Below are 20,554 nucleotides of genomic sequence, written 5' to 3'. Positions count from 1 at the left end.
TGGTGATTTCATTTGTAAATTCCCTGCCATTCCCTTAATCTCACAACTGTCAGCTGAGGACAATGCAGAAGCAGGAACATACTTTGGTTATCGATGAAAAATAAAATCTACTATGAAAAAATAAAATCTATTATAAAAGAAAATAACCCAGAATTAAAAATACACCTAAAGTAAGTAGTCTATGCAGGAATCTGAAAACTGGCCTATCTGAAAAAGCCTTTCCCCACATATTTTTGTTCATATATTTAATGTCTTCTGTCAGCATTCCCATTAATCCAAGAAGTTAAACTACAACAGGTAACTTTCCTCTCAGTTCACTGGGTTTGGAAGTGGGACAGAGAATTGCTGAGAAATTGATAGCTGAATAGTTGGGCAATTTAAAAAATCATTATAATCCTATTTTGCAACCAAATAGGGATCAAGTAAATAAGGGATGATAGCAACTACCATTTGTATAGCACAAATTATATGGCAGGCACTATTTTATATAATTTCTCTCTTATACATTATTTTGTATTTGAAACCTCTACATATCCTGTGAGGTACTTGTATTATCCCCATTTAACAGATCAGAAAATTGAGGCTCAGAGTGGTTATATTTTTTGCCCAAAGTCACATTAAGTGGCAAAACCAGAAAATGAATCTGGTTGTTTTTGTTTCCAAAGCCCTTAAATAGATTTTTAAATATCACAGCCCTATGGAGGATACATTATATTCCCTTATTGTTAGCCCAGATGATGCTAGGAAAGGAGCCCATAGGGCAAATCCTACTCTTTACTTATCCAAACTGCCATGTCAATATCTGACTTCTTTTCAACAATTTACAGTCACACTATATGATGTGTCTCAAGTCTGCCTGTGAATTAACAATGTGGGTTTAGCACCATCCAGCTAGTATGAACACTCCATTACATTAATCATTAGTAATAAATGAAACATTGGGAAAACAAAGCACAACAATACTTTCCCATGTGTTGAGTGTCACTTTAGTCTTTATGGGTTAGGTATTTTTGGTTACTGGTATCTGCATGCATAGTTATGTCATGTATCACCACATATAAGTGGGTAAATGATCACTGTCACACATGCTCTATATAAACAACACCACTGAATATAAAAGACCTCTGAGGAACAGGCCAATTTGAAACTAGGAATTCTAGCAAATGATATACATGACATCTGCTCCTCTTCCACATCTTATTGCACTGGATTTTATTTTTACCTTCGGACTTTTTAATTTCCTCTTCCCATAATTATAGATGGGAAAATAAAATACATCCTGTAAATTCACCCATTTCACCACAAAGTTTGAAGACTACTAAAATACCTTAAAATTGGATCAAATGTATTCACGCTGGATCTAAAATCCTCCATATTACCTGACCATATAACCACTACCCTTGTGTTTGTGTGCAACAATAGCTCCTAGAGTAGATTTTTTTTAGGGTAAAAAGTACATGCTTGTAGAGTTCAAAATAATTCTTTATCCCTGACCTAACCTCAAATCCTACCATCCAGAAGCCAAAAGGATGTGTATAATGGGCTGAACTTTTGGGCAAAGGGTTAATTCTCCACATAATTGTACTGGGGAACAAATATCTTTGGTCAGAATGGCAGTGAGTTTATGCTGGGCTATAGAGATATGCAAGTTCTTTGTATACGCCTATTCTATACATGGGCTCCTGGTGTTTAGAACCGCAGTGGAGCTAGAGGCAAGACCACTAATGAACTGAACTTTAACCTGGGAATAATGGACATATTTCTTCATTAACTTACTAAATGTAAATCTTTAAAATGAAGCTAGAGACAAGTAGTTACTGTCCATACTGAAAATGTGTCTTCTAAAAGTCAAGGGAGGACCACTGCCCTTGTATTATAATGATAACAAATATTGGCAAGGACATGGAGATATTGGAACCCTTGTTCACTAGTGGTGGGAATGTAAAATGGGACACCTGCTACAGAACACAGTATAGCTGTTACTCAAAAAAATTAAACACAGAATTACTATAAGATCCAGCAATTCCACTTCTGGGTACATACCGAAAACAACTGAAGGCAGAGTCTTGAAGAGTTATTTGAATACCCATGTTCACAGCAGCATTATTCACAATGGCCAAAAGGTAGATGTGTTGATATATCAACAGAAGAATGTGGTATATACATACAATGGAATATGATGCAGCCTTAAAAGGGATGGACATTCTGACATATGCTGCAACATGAGCCTTGAGGGCATTATGCTAAGTGAAATAAATCAGATACTGTATGATTTCACTTATATGAAATACCTAGAGTAGTCAAATTCACAGAGACAGAAAGTGGAATGGTGGTTGCCAGGGTGGGAGAAGGGACTGAATGGGGAGTTGTTTAATGGGTACAGATTTCAGCTGCGGAAGATAAAAAAGTTCTGATGGTGGTGACAGTAGCACAACAACATGAATGTACTAAAATGCCACTGAACTGTACACTTAAAAATAGTTAAAATGGTAAATTTTATATTATTGGTATTTTAGCACAATTTTTCAAATTAAAAAAAAAAGAGTCTACTAGTGATTCAACAATTTGGACGAATCTTGAGGGACTTATACAGAGTGAAAAAGGGTAATTCCAAAAGGTTAATATATACTATATAATTCCATTTTTATAACAGTCTTAAAATAGCAAAACTACACAAATGAAGAAAAGATCAGTGGTTCTCAGGGTTTGGGAGGGGAAGGGGAGATAAAGGCTATGACTATAAAAAGGCAAGAGGAGAAGAAATCCCTTATAGTGATGGAAATGTTCTGTATCTTCACTGTATCAAGGTCAATGCCCTGGTTGTGATATTGTACTACAGTTCTGTAAGATGTTACATTTGGGGAAGATTGAGCAAAGAATATATAGGATCTCTCTGTTAAATTTCTTCTTCTTTTTTTTTTTTTTTTTGAGACAGGGTTTTGGTCTGTTGCCTAGGCTGGAGTGCAGTGACACAATCTCAGCTCACTGCAACCTCTGCCTCCCGGGTTCAAGTGATTCTCATGCCTCAGCCTCCCAAGTAGCTGGGATTACAGGTGTGTGCCACCATGCCTAGCTAATTTTTGTATTTTTAGTAGAGACAGGCGTTTCACCATGGTGGTCAGGCTGGTCTCGAACTCTTGACCTCAAGGGATCCACCCTCTTTGGCCTCCCAAAGTGCTGGGATTAAAGGCATGAGCTACCATGCCCAGCCCTGTTTAATTTCATATGACTGCATGTAATTCTAAAATTCTGGCCGGGCACAGTGGCTCATGCCTGTAATACCATCACTTTGGAAGGCCGAGATGGGTGGATCACTTGAGGTCAGAGTTCCAGACCAGCTTGGCCAACATGGTGAAACCCCATCTCTACTAAAAATACAAAAACTAGCCGGGCGTGGTAGTGCACACCTGTAGTACCAGCTACTCAGGAGGCTGAGGCAGGAGAATTGCTTGAACCTGGGAGGTTGCAGTGAGCTGAGATCATGCCACTATACTCTAGCCTGGAGGACAGAGAGAGATTCCATCTCAAAAAAGGGATACTAAAATAAAATAAAATATTCTCCAAATAAAAGCCAAATAATTTATATTTTAAACTGAGACATCTGAGGGGTTTCTATGGCTGGTCCAAGATTATCATTTTAAAATACTAAGGCACTCATACAAGCTAGAAATCCTGGGCCTACAGATCTGTGTTAAAGAAAATTATGTAAAGTCCTAAAAGAAGTCCATTCTAGATAGTGACCAGATTTTAACTAAAAATTTAAAATTACCTACTTTGTCCCACATGTTTTTTTACATCTTATGTTATATCTCACAAGCAAAAATTTAAATCAAATCAATGGTTCAACAATTAAATTTCACTTTCCAACTTCAAATTTCAATTTTAAAATCATAATTTCAAAACACCTAACAGATGTTTTGAAACATATATTGATTTATCCTCCAAAGGCTTTTCTAGGTTTAGATGGAATTTTTAATACTCAGCAATATGAATGTCAGAGAATTATCTATAAAGTAGCTTTTGTTCTTTAAATTTTTGGTCTACAAACTTTTTTTTTAAAGAAAGGGTATCACTCTATTGCTTAGGCTGGAGTGCAGTGGCACGATCATAGTTCACTGCAGCCTCCATCTTGTGGGCTCCAGTGATCCTCCCACCTCAGCCTCCTAAGTAGCTGGGGCAGGTGCATGCTCTGCAAATTTTAAAATTCTTTTGGAGAGACAGGGTGGGTCTCACTATGTTGCTCAAGCTGGTCTCAAGCTTCTGACCTCAAGCAATCCTCTGGCCTCAAGTGATCCTCGAGCCTTGGCCTCCCAAAGTGCTAGGATTACAGGCATGAGCCTACAAACTCTTAAGAGGTAATGTAATCTTCCCATGTGTATATTAATGAGAGAGGTCCTTGAAGTGATGAAAAAGACTGGATCCTGCTGACCACCAGTTGGGCTTCAGAATGTTCCTAACAACATTCTGAGGGTATGAGGGCCAGGCGCGGTGGCTCACGCCTGTAATCCCAGCACTTTGGGAGGCTGAGACAGGCAGATCACAAGGTCAGGAGATCGAGACCATCCTGGCTAAGAGGGTGAAACCCCAGTCTCTACTAAAAAAATACAAAAAACTAGCCAGGCGTGGTGGTGGGCGCCTGTAGTCCCAGCTACTCGGGAGGCTGAGGCAGGAGAATGGTGTGAACCCAGGAGGCGGAGCTTGCAGTGAGATGAGATCGTGCCACCGCACTCCAGCCTGGGCGACAGAGTGAGACTCCGTCTCGGGAAAAAAACAAACAAACAAAAAACAACATTCTGAGGGTATGATCCAGAGGGTTTCATATCCACGCCTGTCTCTCAGAGATGCTCTCAGGGATCTTTGTTTTTTTTTTTTCTCTCAGGAATCTTTAACAACTATTCCCTATCCCCCCTAACCTTAAGCAGAACAAGACTTTTCTTACATGTTCTATTTCTGACAAGGTAAGCCTCTGGCAACTATGGCTAAGTGGTTCCCCTACTGCAGAACAGAGAGCTCAGCCAGGTGATGGGACTGCCTATCAAAGGCCACATGAGATGAACTGGAGAGAATTTTCTCCAGTTTTTGGTGTACGTGGAATCTACCTGCAGAGCTTAGCAAAACAGCAATGAAGACATTTCATTTATCTGGGCCCTTACTTGGAGGAGTTCTGTGGTTATAATTAGAGACAGCCACCCTAGTAAGTCTTACTTTCCTATGTTTCTGTAATTGAATTGATTTTAATCTCTTCCTATTTTATTCACCAAGGATTTATAGGACTTTCTCCCCACCACTACTCTCTTCTTATCCAAATTCCTGTAACGTAAGGATATCAAGTTAACCACAGAGTTTGAATTGAATGCCTGTGGCTCTTTCTGGGTAAGAATCCCAAGGGAGGCCAGGCATGGTGGCTCACGCCTGTAATCCTAGCACTTTGGGAGGCCAAGGTGTGTGGATTACCTGAGGTCAGGAGTTAGAGACTAGCCTGGCTAATATGGTGAAACCCTGTCTCTAATAAAAATACAAAAATCAGCTGGGCATGGTGGTGTGTGCCTGTAATCCCAGCTACTAGGGAGGCTGAGGCAGGAGAATCACTTGAACCCAGGAGGCAGAGGTTGTAGTGAGCCGAGATCATGCCACTGCACTCCAGCTTGGGCAACAGAGTGAGACTCCATCTCAAAAAAAAAAAAAAGAATCCTAAGGGAATACAGAGAAACTTGTTGGCTGAAAAGAAGAGTTCTTTCCAGGCACGACATCAGGTTTTCCTATGGAAGTCTCTTTCTATCTTCTACTTACTCATTTTTCATACTGTGTAAATGCTCAAGAATAATCAAAAGGACAGGTTTTTTCAATCTGTAGGTTAAATTCTATTGTAGTCCTCACCAATGAGCTTCTAACCAAAGCCCAATTTCATCTCATACCCCAATTTTTTTATCTTTCCAAAGAAGTGTCTCCTGGAGGTCAAACACCTCTTTTGTCATGGTGTCTATTTTCTGCTGCATGCGCTGCTTCTCCTGCAGAGGAAGAGGGGAAGAGAAGTAATAAAAGAGCAGAAAGAAAAGGGAGAGGAGGTTTAAGGGAGGAAACAAAATAAAGCCGATAAAGAAACTTAACCAAAAGGGAAAGTCTGTGATGAACAGGAAAAGCAAAATTGGTTTGCCAAAAGAAAAGATGACATTCACAGTCTTGGCCACAAGATTCTCACTGGCTTGTCCCTACAAAAGTAAGCAAAGGAACCAGGAATAACTGTTCTAACCACAGCTATGTGGCAGCAAGCCACAGAATTTCTGTGTACATACAGTTCCATATGTATATTCTTTCTTTGATAACTGCAATAACTTACATTCCTAGAGAGGGAAATTTAGATTTGCTTATCAACAAATGATCTTTTATCTTAGAGAACAAGCAGTTTTGAATTTTATTTTTTAAGCAGAACTGATCATTTTGAATTTCTGTTAGCAGAATCTATGACAGCAAGAACACCATGAATTTTGTATTATTTTAAAATTATTTATATTATTTTGAAACATTTAAACTTAGCATTTAACAATCCTTAAATGACCTTTTTAATTGTCAATGGTGCTTAACTGGTTTTCTTCTTATGCATTATTGGTAAATTATTATCTCCTCCTTCCCCTACTCATACATTAGGTACCTTACCATGGAATTTTCAATTCCAAAGACCAAAAAACATTATTTGTAATATTTAAAGATTTTCAGCATAACCATAGATACTGACATCTAAAAGATGTTCATTCTAGATGTAAAAAACATCTAAAACTACAGTTTTCAAAGTTTGTATACCTAGCACCCTAAGCTTTTAAAGAAGTCACAGTGACAAACTATAGAAATCAAGCATTATATTCTTCTTAAATGTAATTACAATTAAAAACTAGAACTTTACCAATCCTAACTTAAGCTATTGAATTTGAGAAGCAGCCCCCAAAGCAGGTTTATTATTTTATGTGGTTGGCATTTTGGCACAGAAAGATAAAAGAACAAAAAAGGAAAGAATTTCACAGTATTTTAAAATACCAGCAGGATACAGATTCTGGAAAATATGCTTCCTACCTTATATGCAGAAAAACTAAGAAAATTAACCTCACATGTAATCTGATAGATCCACAAGGTTATCTGTATCTGCACTTGAAATCCACAAATTCTGGGTATGTTCAATTATTCTTAATGATGACAAAAATTAACACCAGTCTTCAAATTTAAAAAGTCCTTTCTTTTTCTCTATTAAATGGTTTTTAAAAATCATTTGTAGAGAGAGATATTAAGAGGTAAATCTGAGGGGAAAAAGGGAAAGAGGGAGAGAAAAAGAAAGGCTAAGGTCTGAGTAGCCAGGAATGTGGACAAGTGTGGTACGTGAGATCTCTCTCCTGGGATCGTTAACATCTATGCTTCCTGACATCTCTGGCATGTCAACACTAACTTAACATTAGATGCCTTTGATAGCCACACCTAGACAGTGGGCAGGATCCCCCTTCAAACTTATTTCCATATTTATCTAAAAACATCGTCTCAAGAGGGAAAACCACATTTAAAGAAAAAAGATGGATGCAATGTAGTAGGCCTGCAAGGATGACTAACGTTTTCAAAGAGTTCTTGGTAGACTATGCTTCATTCCATTCCTAAGACGTTGCCAACAATGTGGCAGAGTCCCTTCGCTTGCAGAAACCTGAACCTTCAGACTAGCTATTCTTTACCTTTTTGTATAGAAAGTATCTCGACATTTCTTCTTTTTCATTTAGCCACCTGAGAAATGTGTTTACCTGAGTGAAAATCAAACTTATTCCCCAAGAATCATGTCCCAAAAGATGGCATTCACTAATTCCAAAGAATAATGTTATTCTATAATTTTTCCTTTTGCCCATTTCCTAAGATATCTTTAGGAAACTGTGTTTAGGAATAAAAGACACAAAAATTTCTGCTACCAAAGTGGGGTAATGTTTATAGGATTTATAGTATTAATTTTTAAGCATGATCTCTGGTTTATGTCTGAAAACTTTTAGTGTACAGTCAAGTATAAAGAGACAAGTAAATTCTGATGCATCTTAACTCTCCTTCCCTCCCAACACACACATCTTCATCCCGTTCAACTCATTTTTTTCAAGATTAAGTATTCCCACAGTTCATGTACGTACCTCAATAAGCTCATCTCTTTGCCGAAGGCCTTCTTTAAGTTCTTCCATCTTATGCTGCAGCACACTACACATATGTTTCTGCCTTTCTAACTCCTGTTATTAAACAAATAATATCATTTACACAGGTCATGGCACACAAGAAATTTGAACATATACAATACAACACAGAGGTTAAGAATGACCTCCAGAAACATGCCCAAACTCCTGATTCATAGTAACTTAGAAAAATTGTGTCTTCTATAGAAAGGTTAAGAAAATTTTAAAATTTCATCTTGTATAATTATTTATCTGGAAAACCTGAACTAATCAATGGCAAAATTATTAAAAACAAAAGATAATTTAGTCAAGTAACAGGTTATAAAATGAACACATACAATTCAATGACATTCATATACAAATAAAATTCAAAGAAAGAATAATAAATACAATATCAAAATAAAATCAACATTAAATAAAATATATACATGTAAACTTACAAAATATATCCAAAACCTATATGAGGAAAATTATATAAAACATTCCCAAAAGACAAAGAAGTAGGACTGAATAAATGGAAAGGCATACCATCTTCTTGGGTTAAAAGTCTCACAACATTATAAAAATGCCAGTTCTCCCTAATCTATACATTTAATGCAGTACAAATAAAAATATCATCAGGTTTTTCTTTTCTCATCAGAGCAAGGCAAATTGATTTGAAAGAAAAACACACGAAAAAGTAGCCAGAAAAATACATACTGAAAAAGAAGAAAGCCGGCCCTACTAGGTATTAAAACATATTATAAAGCTTCTATAATTAGAACAATGTTGTTATGGTACATGAATATAGACCAAGGGAGCAGAATAGAAAATTCAGGAAAACACCCATTTACATATACAAATATATTTAAAAACCACAAAAATAAGAGCATCTCAAATCAATGAGAAGGAAAGACTTTTAAATTAGCAATGGTGGGATAACTGGATATTCATTTGGAAAAAGATAAAATTGGAACTATACCCCATACCACACACCAGGACAAATTCCAAATCAATCACAGGTTTACATAAGGAAAGAAAGCCAGGGAGTGAATGGGGGAAGAGGGAAGGGAAGGGAGAACAAACTGTACAGGAATAAAAGAAAAGTAACCAAGGAGTGGGGCAATCTTTACTGAAAAAATGACTCAAAACTCCACAAGCAATGAGGTAAAGGTACAATAAATTAGACTACATAAAAATCAAAATTTTAGGCTGGGCATGGTGGCTCATGCCTGTAATCCCAGCACTCTGGGAAGCTGAAGCAGGCGGATCCCTTGAGCCCAAGAATTCAAGACCAACCTGGGCAACATGGCAAAACTCCATCTCTATAAAAAAAATTCAAAAATTAGCCAGGGTTGGTGGCGTGTGCCAATAGTCTCAGGTATTCTGGAGGCTGACGTGGGAGGACCACCTGAGCCTGGAGAGGTCAAGGCTATAGTGAGCCATGATGGTGCCATCATACTCCAGCCTGATGACGGAGTGAGACTCTGTCTCCAAAAAATAAATACATAAATAAACAAAACCTTTGAATGGCAGAGAATCTCTAAAACTAGGCCTGGCGCGGCGGCTCATGCCTCTAATCCCAGCACTTTGGGAGGCCGAGGTGGGCGGATCACCTAAGGTCGGGAGTTCGAGACCAGCCTCACTAACATGGAGAAACCCCGTCTCTACTAAAAATACAAAATTAGCTGGGCGTGGTGGTACATGCCTGTAATCCCAGCTACTTGGGAGGCTGAGGCTGGAGAATCGCTTGAATCCAGGAGGCAGAGATTGCAGTGAGCCAAGATTGCGCCATTGTACTCCAGCCTGGGCAACAAGGGCAAAACTCCGTCTTTTTTTTTTTTTTTTTTTTTTGAGGTGGAGTCTCCCTCTGTCGCCCCGACTGGAGTGCAGTGGCCGGATCTCAGCTCACTGCAAGCTCCGTCTCCTGGGTTTACGCCATTCTCCTGCCTCAGCTTCCCAAGTAGCTGGGACTACAGGTGCCCGCCACCTCGCCCGGCTAGTTTTTGTATTTTTAGTAGAGACGGGGTTTCACCGTGTTAGCCAGGATGGTCTCCATCTCCTGACCTCGTGATCCGCCCGTCTCAGCCTCCCAAAGTGCTGGGATTACAGGCTTGAGCCACTGCGCCCAGCCGCAAAACTCCGTCTTCAAAAAAAAAACTAGAAAGAAAAAAAGCACTAACTGCATAGAATAACAAGCTACAGAAATGGACAGTTTATAGAAAAAGAAATAGAAATAGCTCTGAATATGAAAAGATACGCACACTAAGAGAAATGGAAACAAACTATTTGTCTCACCAAAACACTAATTAAAGTTCAAAAACTTGACATATTTCAGGACAGAGCTATGGGGAAAGAAATAGGCCCTCATACATTTTGGTGAGAATGCAAATGGTATAATGCTTACAAAGGAGACCACGACAGTATCTACAAAACTACATACCTTTTGACCCAGCAATCTAACTCTTCATCATAGATACACTGGCAAAATACAAAAAGACCTATGCAGTATGTCATTTCTACAGGACTATTTTTAACAGCAAAACATGACAAACTTGAATGTCTATTAATACAGGGAACTGTTGGAATAAAGCATGGTACATCCATACTGCAGAGTAATTATGCAATGGTGAAAAAGAATGAGCAAGATATCTCTATATGACATTCATAAGGTGACAAAATCTAGATGCAGAACAGCATTTATATTAACAGTATGCTACCATTTTCTAAGGAGAGTGAGAAATACATATATTTGTACATATATTTTGAATGATTATATATACATATATATCTTTTTAGATTAAAAATGGCTACCTAATTTATCTTCTTGGATTTAAAAACTGGAAAGATAAACCATTAAATTTTAAAATTCCTTAAAGGAAGGAGAAAATAGAGATAAAGAGACAGAGATAGAAGATTGACTTCTTCAAATATATTTTCTTTGTTAACTTGACTCAAGATCTATGTAACTATTCTAGATACTTACAAAATTGTGAAACAAAATTAAATTTAGAAAGCAATTCCTAGTGGAAACAATTCAAGTGGCCATTGATATATGAATGGATAAACAAAATGTGGTATATATACAGTGGATTATTCAGCTTTAAAAAAGAAACTCTTGTCACATGCTACAAAATAGATGAGGCTAAGGACATTATGCTAAATGAAGTAAACCAGTCACGAAAAGATAAATTATTATATGATTCTACTTATGAGTTTGGTACATAGAGTAGCCAAATTCAGAGAGACAGAAAGTAGGATGGTAGTTGCCAAGGGCTGGTGGCAGGGAGAAATGGGGAATTGTTTAATGGGTATAGAGTTTTAGTTTTGAAAGATGAAAAATTTCTGGAGATCTGATGTACAATAATGTGAATATGCTTCACACTACTGAACTCTACACTTTAAAACAGTTAAGATAATAAATTTATGGTGTTTTTTGATGACAAAATTTTTTAAATAAAAATAATTTTAAAAGTAATTCCTAAATATTGAAAATAAAATGCAGTGAACCTAACTATACATCTAGTTTGTAGCACAGAAAGAAACTATTTCAAGTAACTTCTAAAAACAATAGTTCGGCTGGCTATACACTGACTAGTGGCAAAAATAACAGCCAAGCAAAACAAACAAAATAAAAATCTTTTAACTATTTTCAGTAATTAAATTGTTGGTGTTAATGTTGGTATTGCTATTCTAGGCAACTTGGGATAAAGCAAAGAGAACAGAACGTAACATAATTACTATCATCCCTAGAAACTTTGAGAACTAGGAATTGTAGTGTAGGGGAAACAAAAAAATATACAGATGTAAGACAGAAGAGGTTAAATAAAAACCCTAGAGTCCTGCATATGAACTGGAACTATCAGAATGAACTCATAATATATTTTGTCATTAAAAACAAATAAAAAACTTCACACACATATTTCCCAAATGTATCCACTAAAAAGACCCATAAACAGTGACCTACTTGGTGGCAATGAGCATCTCTAGCACTCATACTAAAACAGATCTAGGGCTCATTGGACAAATGGCTGATTCCAGGTCTGTGGCAGAAAATGTACAAGATGAGACTGGAACATATTCTGCCAAAAAGCAAAGAAGCTATCCAAAACAATTAGACTCAGCAGAAGTACTTGGGAATCAACCTCAAGAGGTTCACATTAGCCAAAGATGGGACAATTTTATTATCAAAAAGAATGAAAGTTGCAGTGCAACTGAAGACATCAAATGCTTGAATTTATGACTTCATATTGATATGTTAAGAGAAAAGTAATTGGTCACTGTCAGAAGACAACCAATTCCTTTTTTTGAAAACTCATAAAGGGAGAAAATATTTGCAAATAATATAGCTGATAAAATTCTTATATCTAGAATATATAAACAACCTTACAAGTCAATAATAATAAGGCAAAATCCAACTTTAAAATGGACAAAGGATCTGAATAGACATTTCGCCAAGGAAGATATACAAATAGCCAATAAGCCCATGAAAATATGTTCAAAATCATTAGTCACCAGGGAGATGCAAATCAAACCACACCTATTAGGATGGCTAGAATAAAAAGGACAGATAACAAGTGTTGGTGAGGATGTGGGGAAATCAAAACCTGCATACACTGCTGGTGTGAGAATAGAAAATGGTGCAGCCACTTCGGAAAACAGTCTGGCACTGTTCAAATGGTTAAACACAGATTTATCGTATGAATCAGCAATTCCACTCCCAAGTATATACTTAAGAAAAAGGAAAGCATATGTCCAGACCATGAGCAGTGGCTCGTGCCTGTAATTCCAACACTTTGGGAGGCAGAGGCAGGAAGACTGCTTGAGGCCAGGAGTTACCAGCCTGGGGAACATCTCTTAAAAGGCCCCATCTCTTAAAAGAAAAAAGAAAAAGAAAACTTATGTCCAAAAACAACCTGTACACAAATGTTTATGGCAGCATTATTCTTAACAGGAAAAAGTATAAACAACCCAAATGTCAATCAATGCACAAATGGATAAAGAAAATGTAGCATACCCAAAAAATGGAGTATTAATAGGCTATAAAAAGGAATTAAGTACTGATACATGGTACAACATCATGCTAAGTGAACGAAGCCAGTCACAAAAGACCATGTATTATATGATTCCATTCATATGAGTCTAGAATAGGGAACTCTATAGATAGAAAGTAGATTAGTGGTTACTTACAACTGAGGGGTTTGACGGAAAGGAGGATAAAAACCACTGAATTGTACATTTTAAATGGATGATTTGTATGTTATTTGAATTATATCTCAATAAAGCTGCTTAAAAATAACATTAAATAGGTTGGGCGCAGTGGCTCACACCTATAATCCCAGCACTTTGGGAGGCCAAGGTGGGTGGATCACCTGAGGTCAGGAGTTCGGGACTAGCCTGACCAACATAGTGAAACCCCATCTCTACTAAAAATACAAAATTAGCCAGGTGTGGTAGTCCATGCCTGTAATCCCAGCTACTCAGAAGGCTGAGGCAGGATAATCGCTTGAACCCAGGGAGGTGGAGGTTGCAGTGAGCCGAGATTGCGCCATTGCACTCCAGCCTGGGCAACAAGAGCGAAACTCTGTCTAAAAAAATAAAATAAAATAAATAAATAACAAAACAAAATAAAATATAAAAAATAAATAAATAAAATAATAAAATAAAATATAAATAAAATAAAATAAAATAACTTGGTAATGACAAAATCAGAACATCCCATTTTGCAGTCCCTAGTCAACTGAAGGATCTAAGCATGTATCTACAGCATTAACAGCCAGTCACACATCTGGGCCTCCTGAAGGAAGACAACTGCACCATCTATGAAGCAGGCTTTCCAAAAAAACTGAAGTTATATTTGATTAAGCCTCTATGCCTAACTACCTACTTACAGAGAATACAGAGGAAAGGGGAACATGGTAAAGACACTAAGGGGATGAAAATGGAAAAACCTGTAAGACTGGGAAATATTAAGCAACCCAGTTTCTTCAACATATTTATTATAAGGAGAAAAAACATGAAAGAGGACCTATACATGAAAAGAGACTTAAAAGATTTATCAACTAATTCCAAGGTGTGAAACTTACCTGGATCCTGATTTTTTTAAGTGTAAAAAAGAAAAATCATTTATGACATTTTGAAACTACTGAAATTTTAACATTGATTGGATATGTAATATGAATTATTGTTAATTTTACAGGTGTGAAATGGTCTTTTGATTATGCTTTAAAAGAGAAACAATGGGCCAGGCGCAGTGGCTCATGCCTGTAATCCCAATACTTTGGGAGGTCAAAGAAGGAGGATTGGGCAATATAGCAGGGCCCCATCTCCACAAAAAGATTTTTAACAAACAGCCAGGCATGGTGGCATGTGCTTACAGTTCTAGCTACTCAGGATTACTTGAGCACAGGAGATCAAAGTTACAGTGGGCTATGATCGTGCCACTGCACTCCAGCCTGGGGAGCAGAGCGAGACCCTGTCTGTAAAAATAATAAAATTAAATTAAATTATAAAACAAAATAGTTATTTAATTCCAGGAGGAGGCACTAAAGATATTTTGAAAAATTTTATTAATACTGTATAATTATTATTGAACCGTCCTTCTCTACTCTCACTACCTGCTTCTGTAATGAAATACACCAGAGTGCCTGACCTCTTTGTGTATATCTGAATATAAACATTCTACTGTATAAAGCAATAGTTGTTTAGAATGAGAGAGCTTGGGATAAAGATATGTTAGAGAGAGATACTGTCACAAAGTCTTCTGCATCACAGTACATGAAGCAAATTTCCAGGGTATTAAAAAAAAACTTAATACATTTTAGGTTTGAAAAGTGCAACAAGGCCCAACATGGTGGCTCACAACTGTAATCCCAGAACTGTGGGAAGCTAAGGTGGGTGGATTGCTTGAGCCCAGGAGTTCGAGATCAGCCTGGGCAACATGGTGAAACCCTGTTTCTATAAAAAGAAATGTTTTTTAATTAGCCAGGCGTGGTGGTACATGCCTGTAGTCCCAGCTACTCAGGAGGCTGAGGTGGGAGGATCACTTGAGCCTGGAGACAGAGGCTGCAGTGAGCTATACTTGTGCCACTCCACTCCAGCCTGGGCTACAGAGTGAGACCTTGTCTCCAAAAGAAAAAAAGAAAAAAAAAAAAAAAGGACAAGAAAAAAACTCTATGCATACTAAAATAATTCTATTGCCTTCTAAAATGATGGAGGGAAAAACTAAGTTGGTTAAAATAGCTAATTATAAGGGTTTTCTTCATTTTTAAAAATGCTGAAGGATATCTGAGATGATGGAAAGATAATTCATTTTAGTAGTGACCATTAAATACTTAGCATGAGATTTTTACTCTAGTCTGCTACAAACAAAGAGGCAAAAATAGATAAGAAAAAATGTGTGGGACAGCAGAAAAAGGAGTCCAGAGGCTCTAGGAAAAGCGTGATGGCTCAGAATCTCCAAAAATGGCCTATTGGATATACAAGAAGAATCAAAGATATACATATTTAACATATATAATGCTCTTCAATGGGCCACTGTCAGTCCAATATGAAAACAACTAGAAGCCTCTTTTTCACCATCTAAATACCAGTCCTAAATAAACAATTTTAGAGCAGTTTTAGACTCATAGTAAAATTATGTTTAAAGTACAGAGAGTTTTCATATACTCCCTGTCCCCACACATGCACAGTCTACCCTATTATAAACAACCCACACTAGAGTGGTACATTTTGTTCTATCACTGAACCAACATTGACAAATCACTATCATCCAAAGTCCAAGAGTTTACATTAGGGCTCACTCTTGTTGTTGTACATTCTATAGTTTTGGACAAATGTATCCATAATAACATGTATCCACCATTATGATACAGAATAGTATCACTGCCCTAAAAATCCTCTGTGCTCTGGTCTATTCATCCCTCTCCTCCAAACGCCTGGCACACTTCCTAACACTTTTTGAATGTGACCAAAACAGGCTGGAATGGGCATTTCTAGTCCTCAAGGAAAGAAATTCCTATAAAGACTATAGTAATAATGCTGGCCTCTTCGAGGTTATATAAACAGCTTCTCTCCCTTTATTACGCACAAATTCAGATTGTTGTTTCTAACAATTTATCAATATGCATTTCCTAAATTATTTTCTGAATGTTCTATATTGGCAATGTAGTAGCAATCCATTTCTGGCAATAATACCCATTTGACCTCTGCTTGAACTGACACCAACCTTTCAAAAAGCCTAAAACATATGCTTTTAAAAGAACCCAATTTGCTTTCTGCAGTTGTCAAAGAGCAAATCTGGGCCTTGGACAATGCATTTTATTCTCCATCTGTACATTTTAACATTACAGCTTATAAACCTCTAAAGAAAATATCTTTCAATTTCTGACTCACATCTCCAAGTTGCTGATTTAAAATAACTGATTAAAGACTTCTATCCAATTACTTAGAAAATGTATTCTCTTGAACCGTTCAGAAGTTCATAGGAAAAAAATGAATCATCTTACTGACAGTCTTTGGAGCTTTGCGGGGAGTTCCAGTCACTTGTAACCGGAAGAAATAAGTAACACACTGTAATTACAGTCCCAATTAAGAGACAGAAAATGAAGATAAAACTTGAGTTGTATTCTATTTTCAGAAACTTAACAGAAGACATAAGCTTTTCCTTAAGAAAATATTTTTTTAAAATAAAAAAATTACTTCAGGGCCTGATATCTCATGGTGTTCTGTCAATTTCCTTGGGCCATTCAATTTTGACTGAAACATCATTCCTAAGTAAGTATGCTGCAATCTTCCATCACTTTATAAGTGGCAGGCTTTTATTTTCTGCCCTAAGAGAAAATACAAGATAAGCATTACCTTTGATTTTTCTTCATTTTCTCTATAAAATTCTGCCATCTGTTCCTCCTGCTCTTCAATAACATCCTTGAGTGTGTCTACTTGGTAGATCAAATTGTTCTTCTCATTGTCTAACTGTGCATTGGAAACCATGGCTTTCTTGTATTTTTCTTCCACTTCAGACAAAGATTCCTAAATGAGAGTTGAAGTCATCAGTCTGATATCTAAAATATGTTAATTGAATATATGCAATATAACAAGAAATTATAGCATTGCCACAAATACATAAAGATGCATTTTCATAAAATACAAGTGGTTTGGGGAACTCCTTGTTTAGTAACATGCACATGAAACAGGAAGACAATAATAAGCCAATAATGCCTTTATAAGAACAGTATGTGCTGTTCCCCAAGAAAACAAAATTAAGCAGCAGCATAGCCTCTGAAAGAAGAAAAGGAGTGCAAACAACATATATCTGTAAGAGTCATAAAATGAAGAATCGTCAATATTTTCAGAAATTTTACTCTTATAATTTTAATAACAGACTGGTGTTCAGAATGCAGTGATACCACAAAATACAGCCTCTCTTTACATAAGTGAACTTCATACTCATTTGAATTTTGCCACTTTCTAGACAGTTGTTTTTAGTACTTTCCTGTTCTGCATAAAAATGCCAATGTAAAGGTAAATATTTTTTTCTAGCAATTATCCAAATTTCAGTCATGTTTAAATAAGCAATACAAAAATTAATATTAAAAAAAGAGCTTGGCCAGGCACAGTGGCTCATCTCTGTAATCCCAGCACTTTGGGAGGTCAAGGTGGGTAGACTGCTTGAGCCCAGGAGCTCCAGACAAGCCTGGGCCACATGACAAAACCCTGTCTCTACAAAAAAAAATACAAAAATTAGCCAGACAGGGTGGCGCACACCTGTAGCCCCAGCTACTTGGGATGCTAGGTGGGAAGACTGATTGAGCCCAGGAGGTCAGGGCTGCAGTAAGCAGAGATCGTGCCACTGCACTCCAGCCTGGGTGACAGTGAGACCCTATCTCTACCAATCAATAAAATAAAACAAAATAAAGAGTTTGATCTAATGCCACAGTTTTGATGTAAAAAAAAGAAAAGGTACCACAAAATGCCTGAAATGTTACATATCTCAAAATTTTCTGCCTAAAATAGCTCACATGTTTTTTTGTAACCGTATCTACTTTGGTAATACTACTGCCTAGTGACTTTTTTTAAAGTTAAAAAAAAATGTTTCACACAGGAAAAGTAATCATTTATGGAAATAAATTTTAAAAATACTAGTGCAAATGTTTATCAATGAAATGGAACTAAGAGCCCAGAACTTACAATCAGTTAATCTGGACAAAGGGATCCATGTAACTCAATGGGAAAAGAATAAATGGTATTGGGACAAGTGGATACCCACAAACAAAAGAATGAAGTTGGACTCCTACCTCACACCATACACAAAAATTAACTCACCAAGAGCCACAGATCTAAACTGTAAGAGCTAAAACAATAAAACGCTTCAAAGAAAATATGGATAAATCTTCATGACCTTGGAATAGGCAATGGTTTTTTAGATATACCAAAAGCACTATAAACTAGCTGCACTGTGGTACCTCACGCCTGTAATCCCAATACTTTGGGAGGCTGAGGCAGGCAGATCACTTGAGGTCAGGAGTTCAAGACCAGCTTGACCAACATGGTGAAACCCTATCTCTACTAAAAATACAAAAATTAGCTGGGCATGGTGGTGGGTGCCTGTAATCCCAGCTACTCGGGAGGTTGAGGCAGGAGAATCGCTTGAACCCAGGAAGTAGAGGTTGCAGTGAGCCAAGATCATGCCACTGCACCCCAGCCTGGGTAACAGAGTGAGACCCTGTTTCAAAAACAAACAAACAAACAAAAAGCATTATAAACCAAAAAAAGACTTCACCCAAATATAAAACTTTTTTCTTTTTTTTGTGTGTTTTTTTGAGATGGAGTCTCACACTGTTGCCCTGGCTGGAGTGCAATCGCACGATCTCGGCTCACTGCAACCTCCACCTCCCGGGTTTATGTAATTCTGTGGGAGCCTCCTGCATAGCTGGAATTACAGGCGCACACCACCACACCCAGCTAATTTTTTGTATTTTTTAGTAGACATGTTTCACTATGTTGGCCAGACTGGTCTCAAACTCCTGAACTCATGATCTGCCCACCTCGACCTCCCAAAATGCTGGTATTACAGGTGTGAGCTACCGTGCCTGGCCCAAATGTAAAACTTTTATGCTGCAAATGATATGATCAAGAAAGTAAAAAGATAACCCACAGAATGGGAGAAAATATTTATAAATCTTATATCTGATAAGGGACTTATATGCAGAATAATACATAAACAACTCTTACAACTCAACAATAAAGGACACACAAATCAATTTAAAAATGGGCAAGGACCTGGATATTTCTCCAAAGAGGATATGCAAATGGCAAATAAGCACAGGAAAACATGCTCAACATCATTAGTGATTAGGAAAATGCATATCAAAACCAAAATAAGGTACCACTTCACATTCACTAGGATGGCTATAATCTATAATCAAAAATACAGAAGACAAGTGTTAGTAAGGATGTGGAGGAATCAGATCTCCCATACATTGCTGGTAGGAACATAAAATGGTGCAGCTACTTTGGAAAACAGTTTGACAATTCCTCAAAATGTTAAATATACTGTTACCATATGACCCACCAATTCTATTCCTAGCAATCTACCAATGAGAACTGAAAAGATATGTCTACACAAAAACTTGTACACAAATGTTCACAGCAGCATTATTCATAATAGTCAGAAAAGTATGAACAACCCAATGCCTATCAACTGACAAATGGATTAACAAAATGTAGCAAATCCATACAGTGGAATACTATCCAGCCATTAAAAAAAGACTGACAGATAATACGACATGGGTGAATATTGAAGATATTATGCTAAATGAAGGCCAATCACAAAAGACCACATATTGTATGATTCCATTTGTAATAAATCTCCAGAATAGGCAAATCTACAGAGACAGAAAGTAAGTGATTGGGGTTTCTTTTCTGGGTGATGAAAATGTTCTAAAGATGGGTTGTGGTGCTAGTTGCACAACTCTGTGAGTATGCTAAAAACTAGTGAATTATATATTTTAAATGGGTAAATTTTTATGGAATGTGAATTACATCTAAATAAAAATGCAAACATACACACTTCTTTTTTTTTTTTTGGAGACAGGGTCTCACTCTGTCACCCAGGCTGGACCACTGTGGCACAATCTCAGCTAACTGCAGCTTCAACCTCCCCAGACTCAGGTGATTCTCCCATGTCAGCCTCCCGAGTAACTGGGACCACAGGCATGTGCTACCACCCCTGGCTAATTTTTTGTAGAGACAAGGTTTCACCATGTTGCCCGGGTTGAAGTGATCCTGGGCTCAAGTGATCCACCCACTTTGGCCTCCAAACTGGATCATAGGTATAAGCCACTGTTTCCGGCCACACACACTTTTAATAATGCTTCATAAACCAGAAGTAAGTT

The 20,554-nt window shown here is 37.2% G+C and overlaps 1 protein-coding gene across 21 annotated transcripts in view; it reads right to left on the bottom strand.

The window, feature by feature from the left end:
* LRRFIP2 (LRR binding FLII interacting protein 2) overlaps positions 1–20,554 on the bottom strand; it is a 129,042-nt gene that overhangs the window by 14,091 nt on the left and 94,397 nt on the right. For 18 of the 21 annotated variants that reach the window (XM_030930805.1, XM_030930801.1, XM_030930820.1 and 15 more), the window contains 3 exons: positions 17,019–17,189; positions 8,145–8,237; positions 5,916–6,008 (listed from right to left, as the gene is read on the bottom strand). In XM_030930805.1, the coding sequence (XP_030786665.1) occupies positions 5,916–6,008; positions 8,145–8,237; positions 17,019–17,189 (357 nt within the window). The remainder of the gene's footprint in view (positions 1–5,915; positions 6,009–8,144; positions 8,238–17,018; positions 17,190–20,554) is intronic. The other 3 variants (XM_030930828.1, XM_030930843.1, XM_030930846.1) reach the window with 1 other exon arrangement.

This window comes from Rhinopithecus roxellana, chromosome 1, assembly GCF_007565055.1.
Source record: "Rhinopithecus roxellana isolate Shanxi Qingling chromosome 1, ASM756505v1, whole genome shotgun sequence".
NCBI lineage: Eukaryota > Metazoa > Chordata > Mammalia > Primates > Cercopithecidae > Rhinopithecus > Rhinopithecus roxellana.
This window is presented reverse-complemented; position numbering and strand designations above follow the sequence as displayed.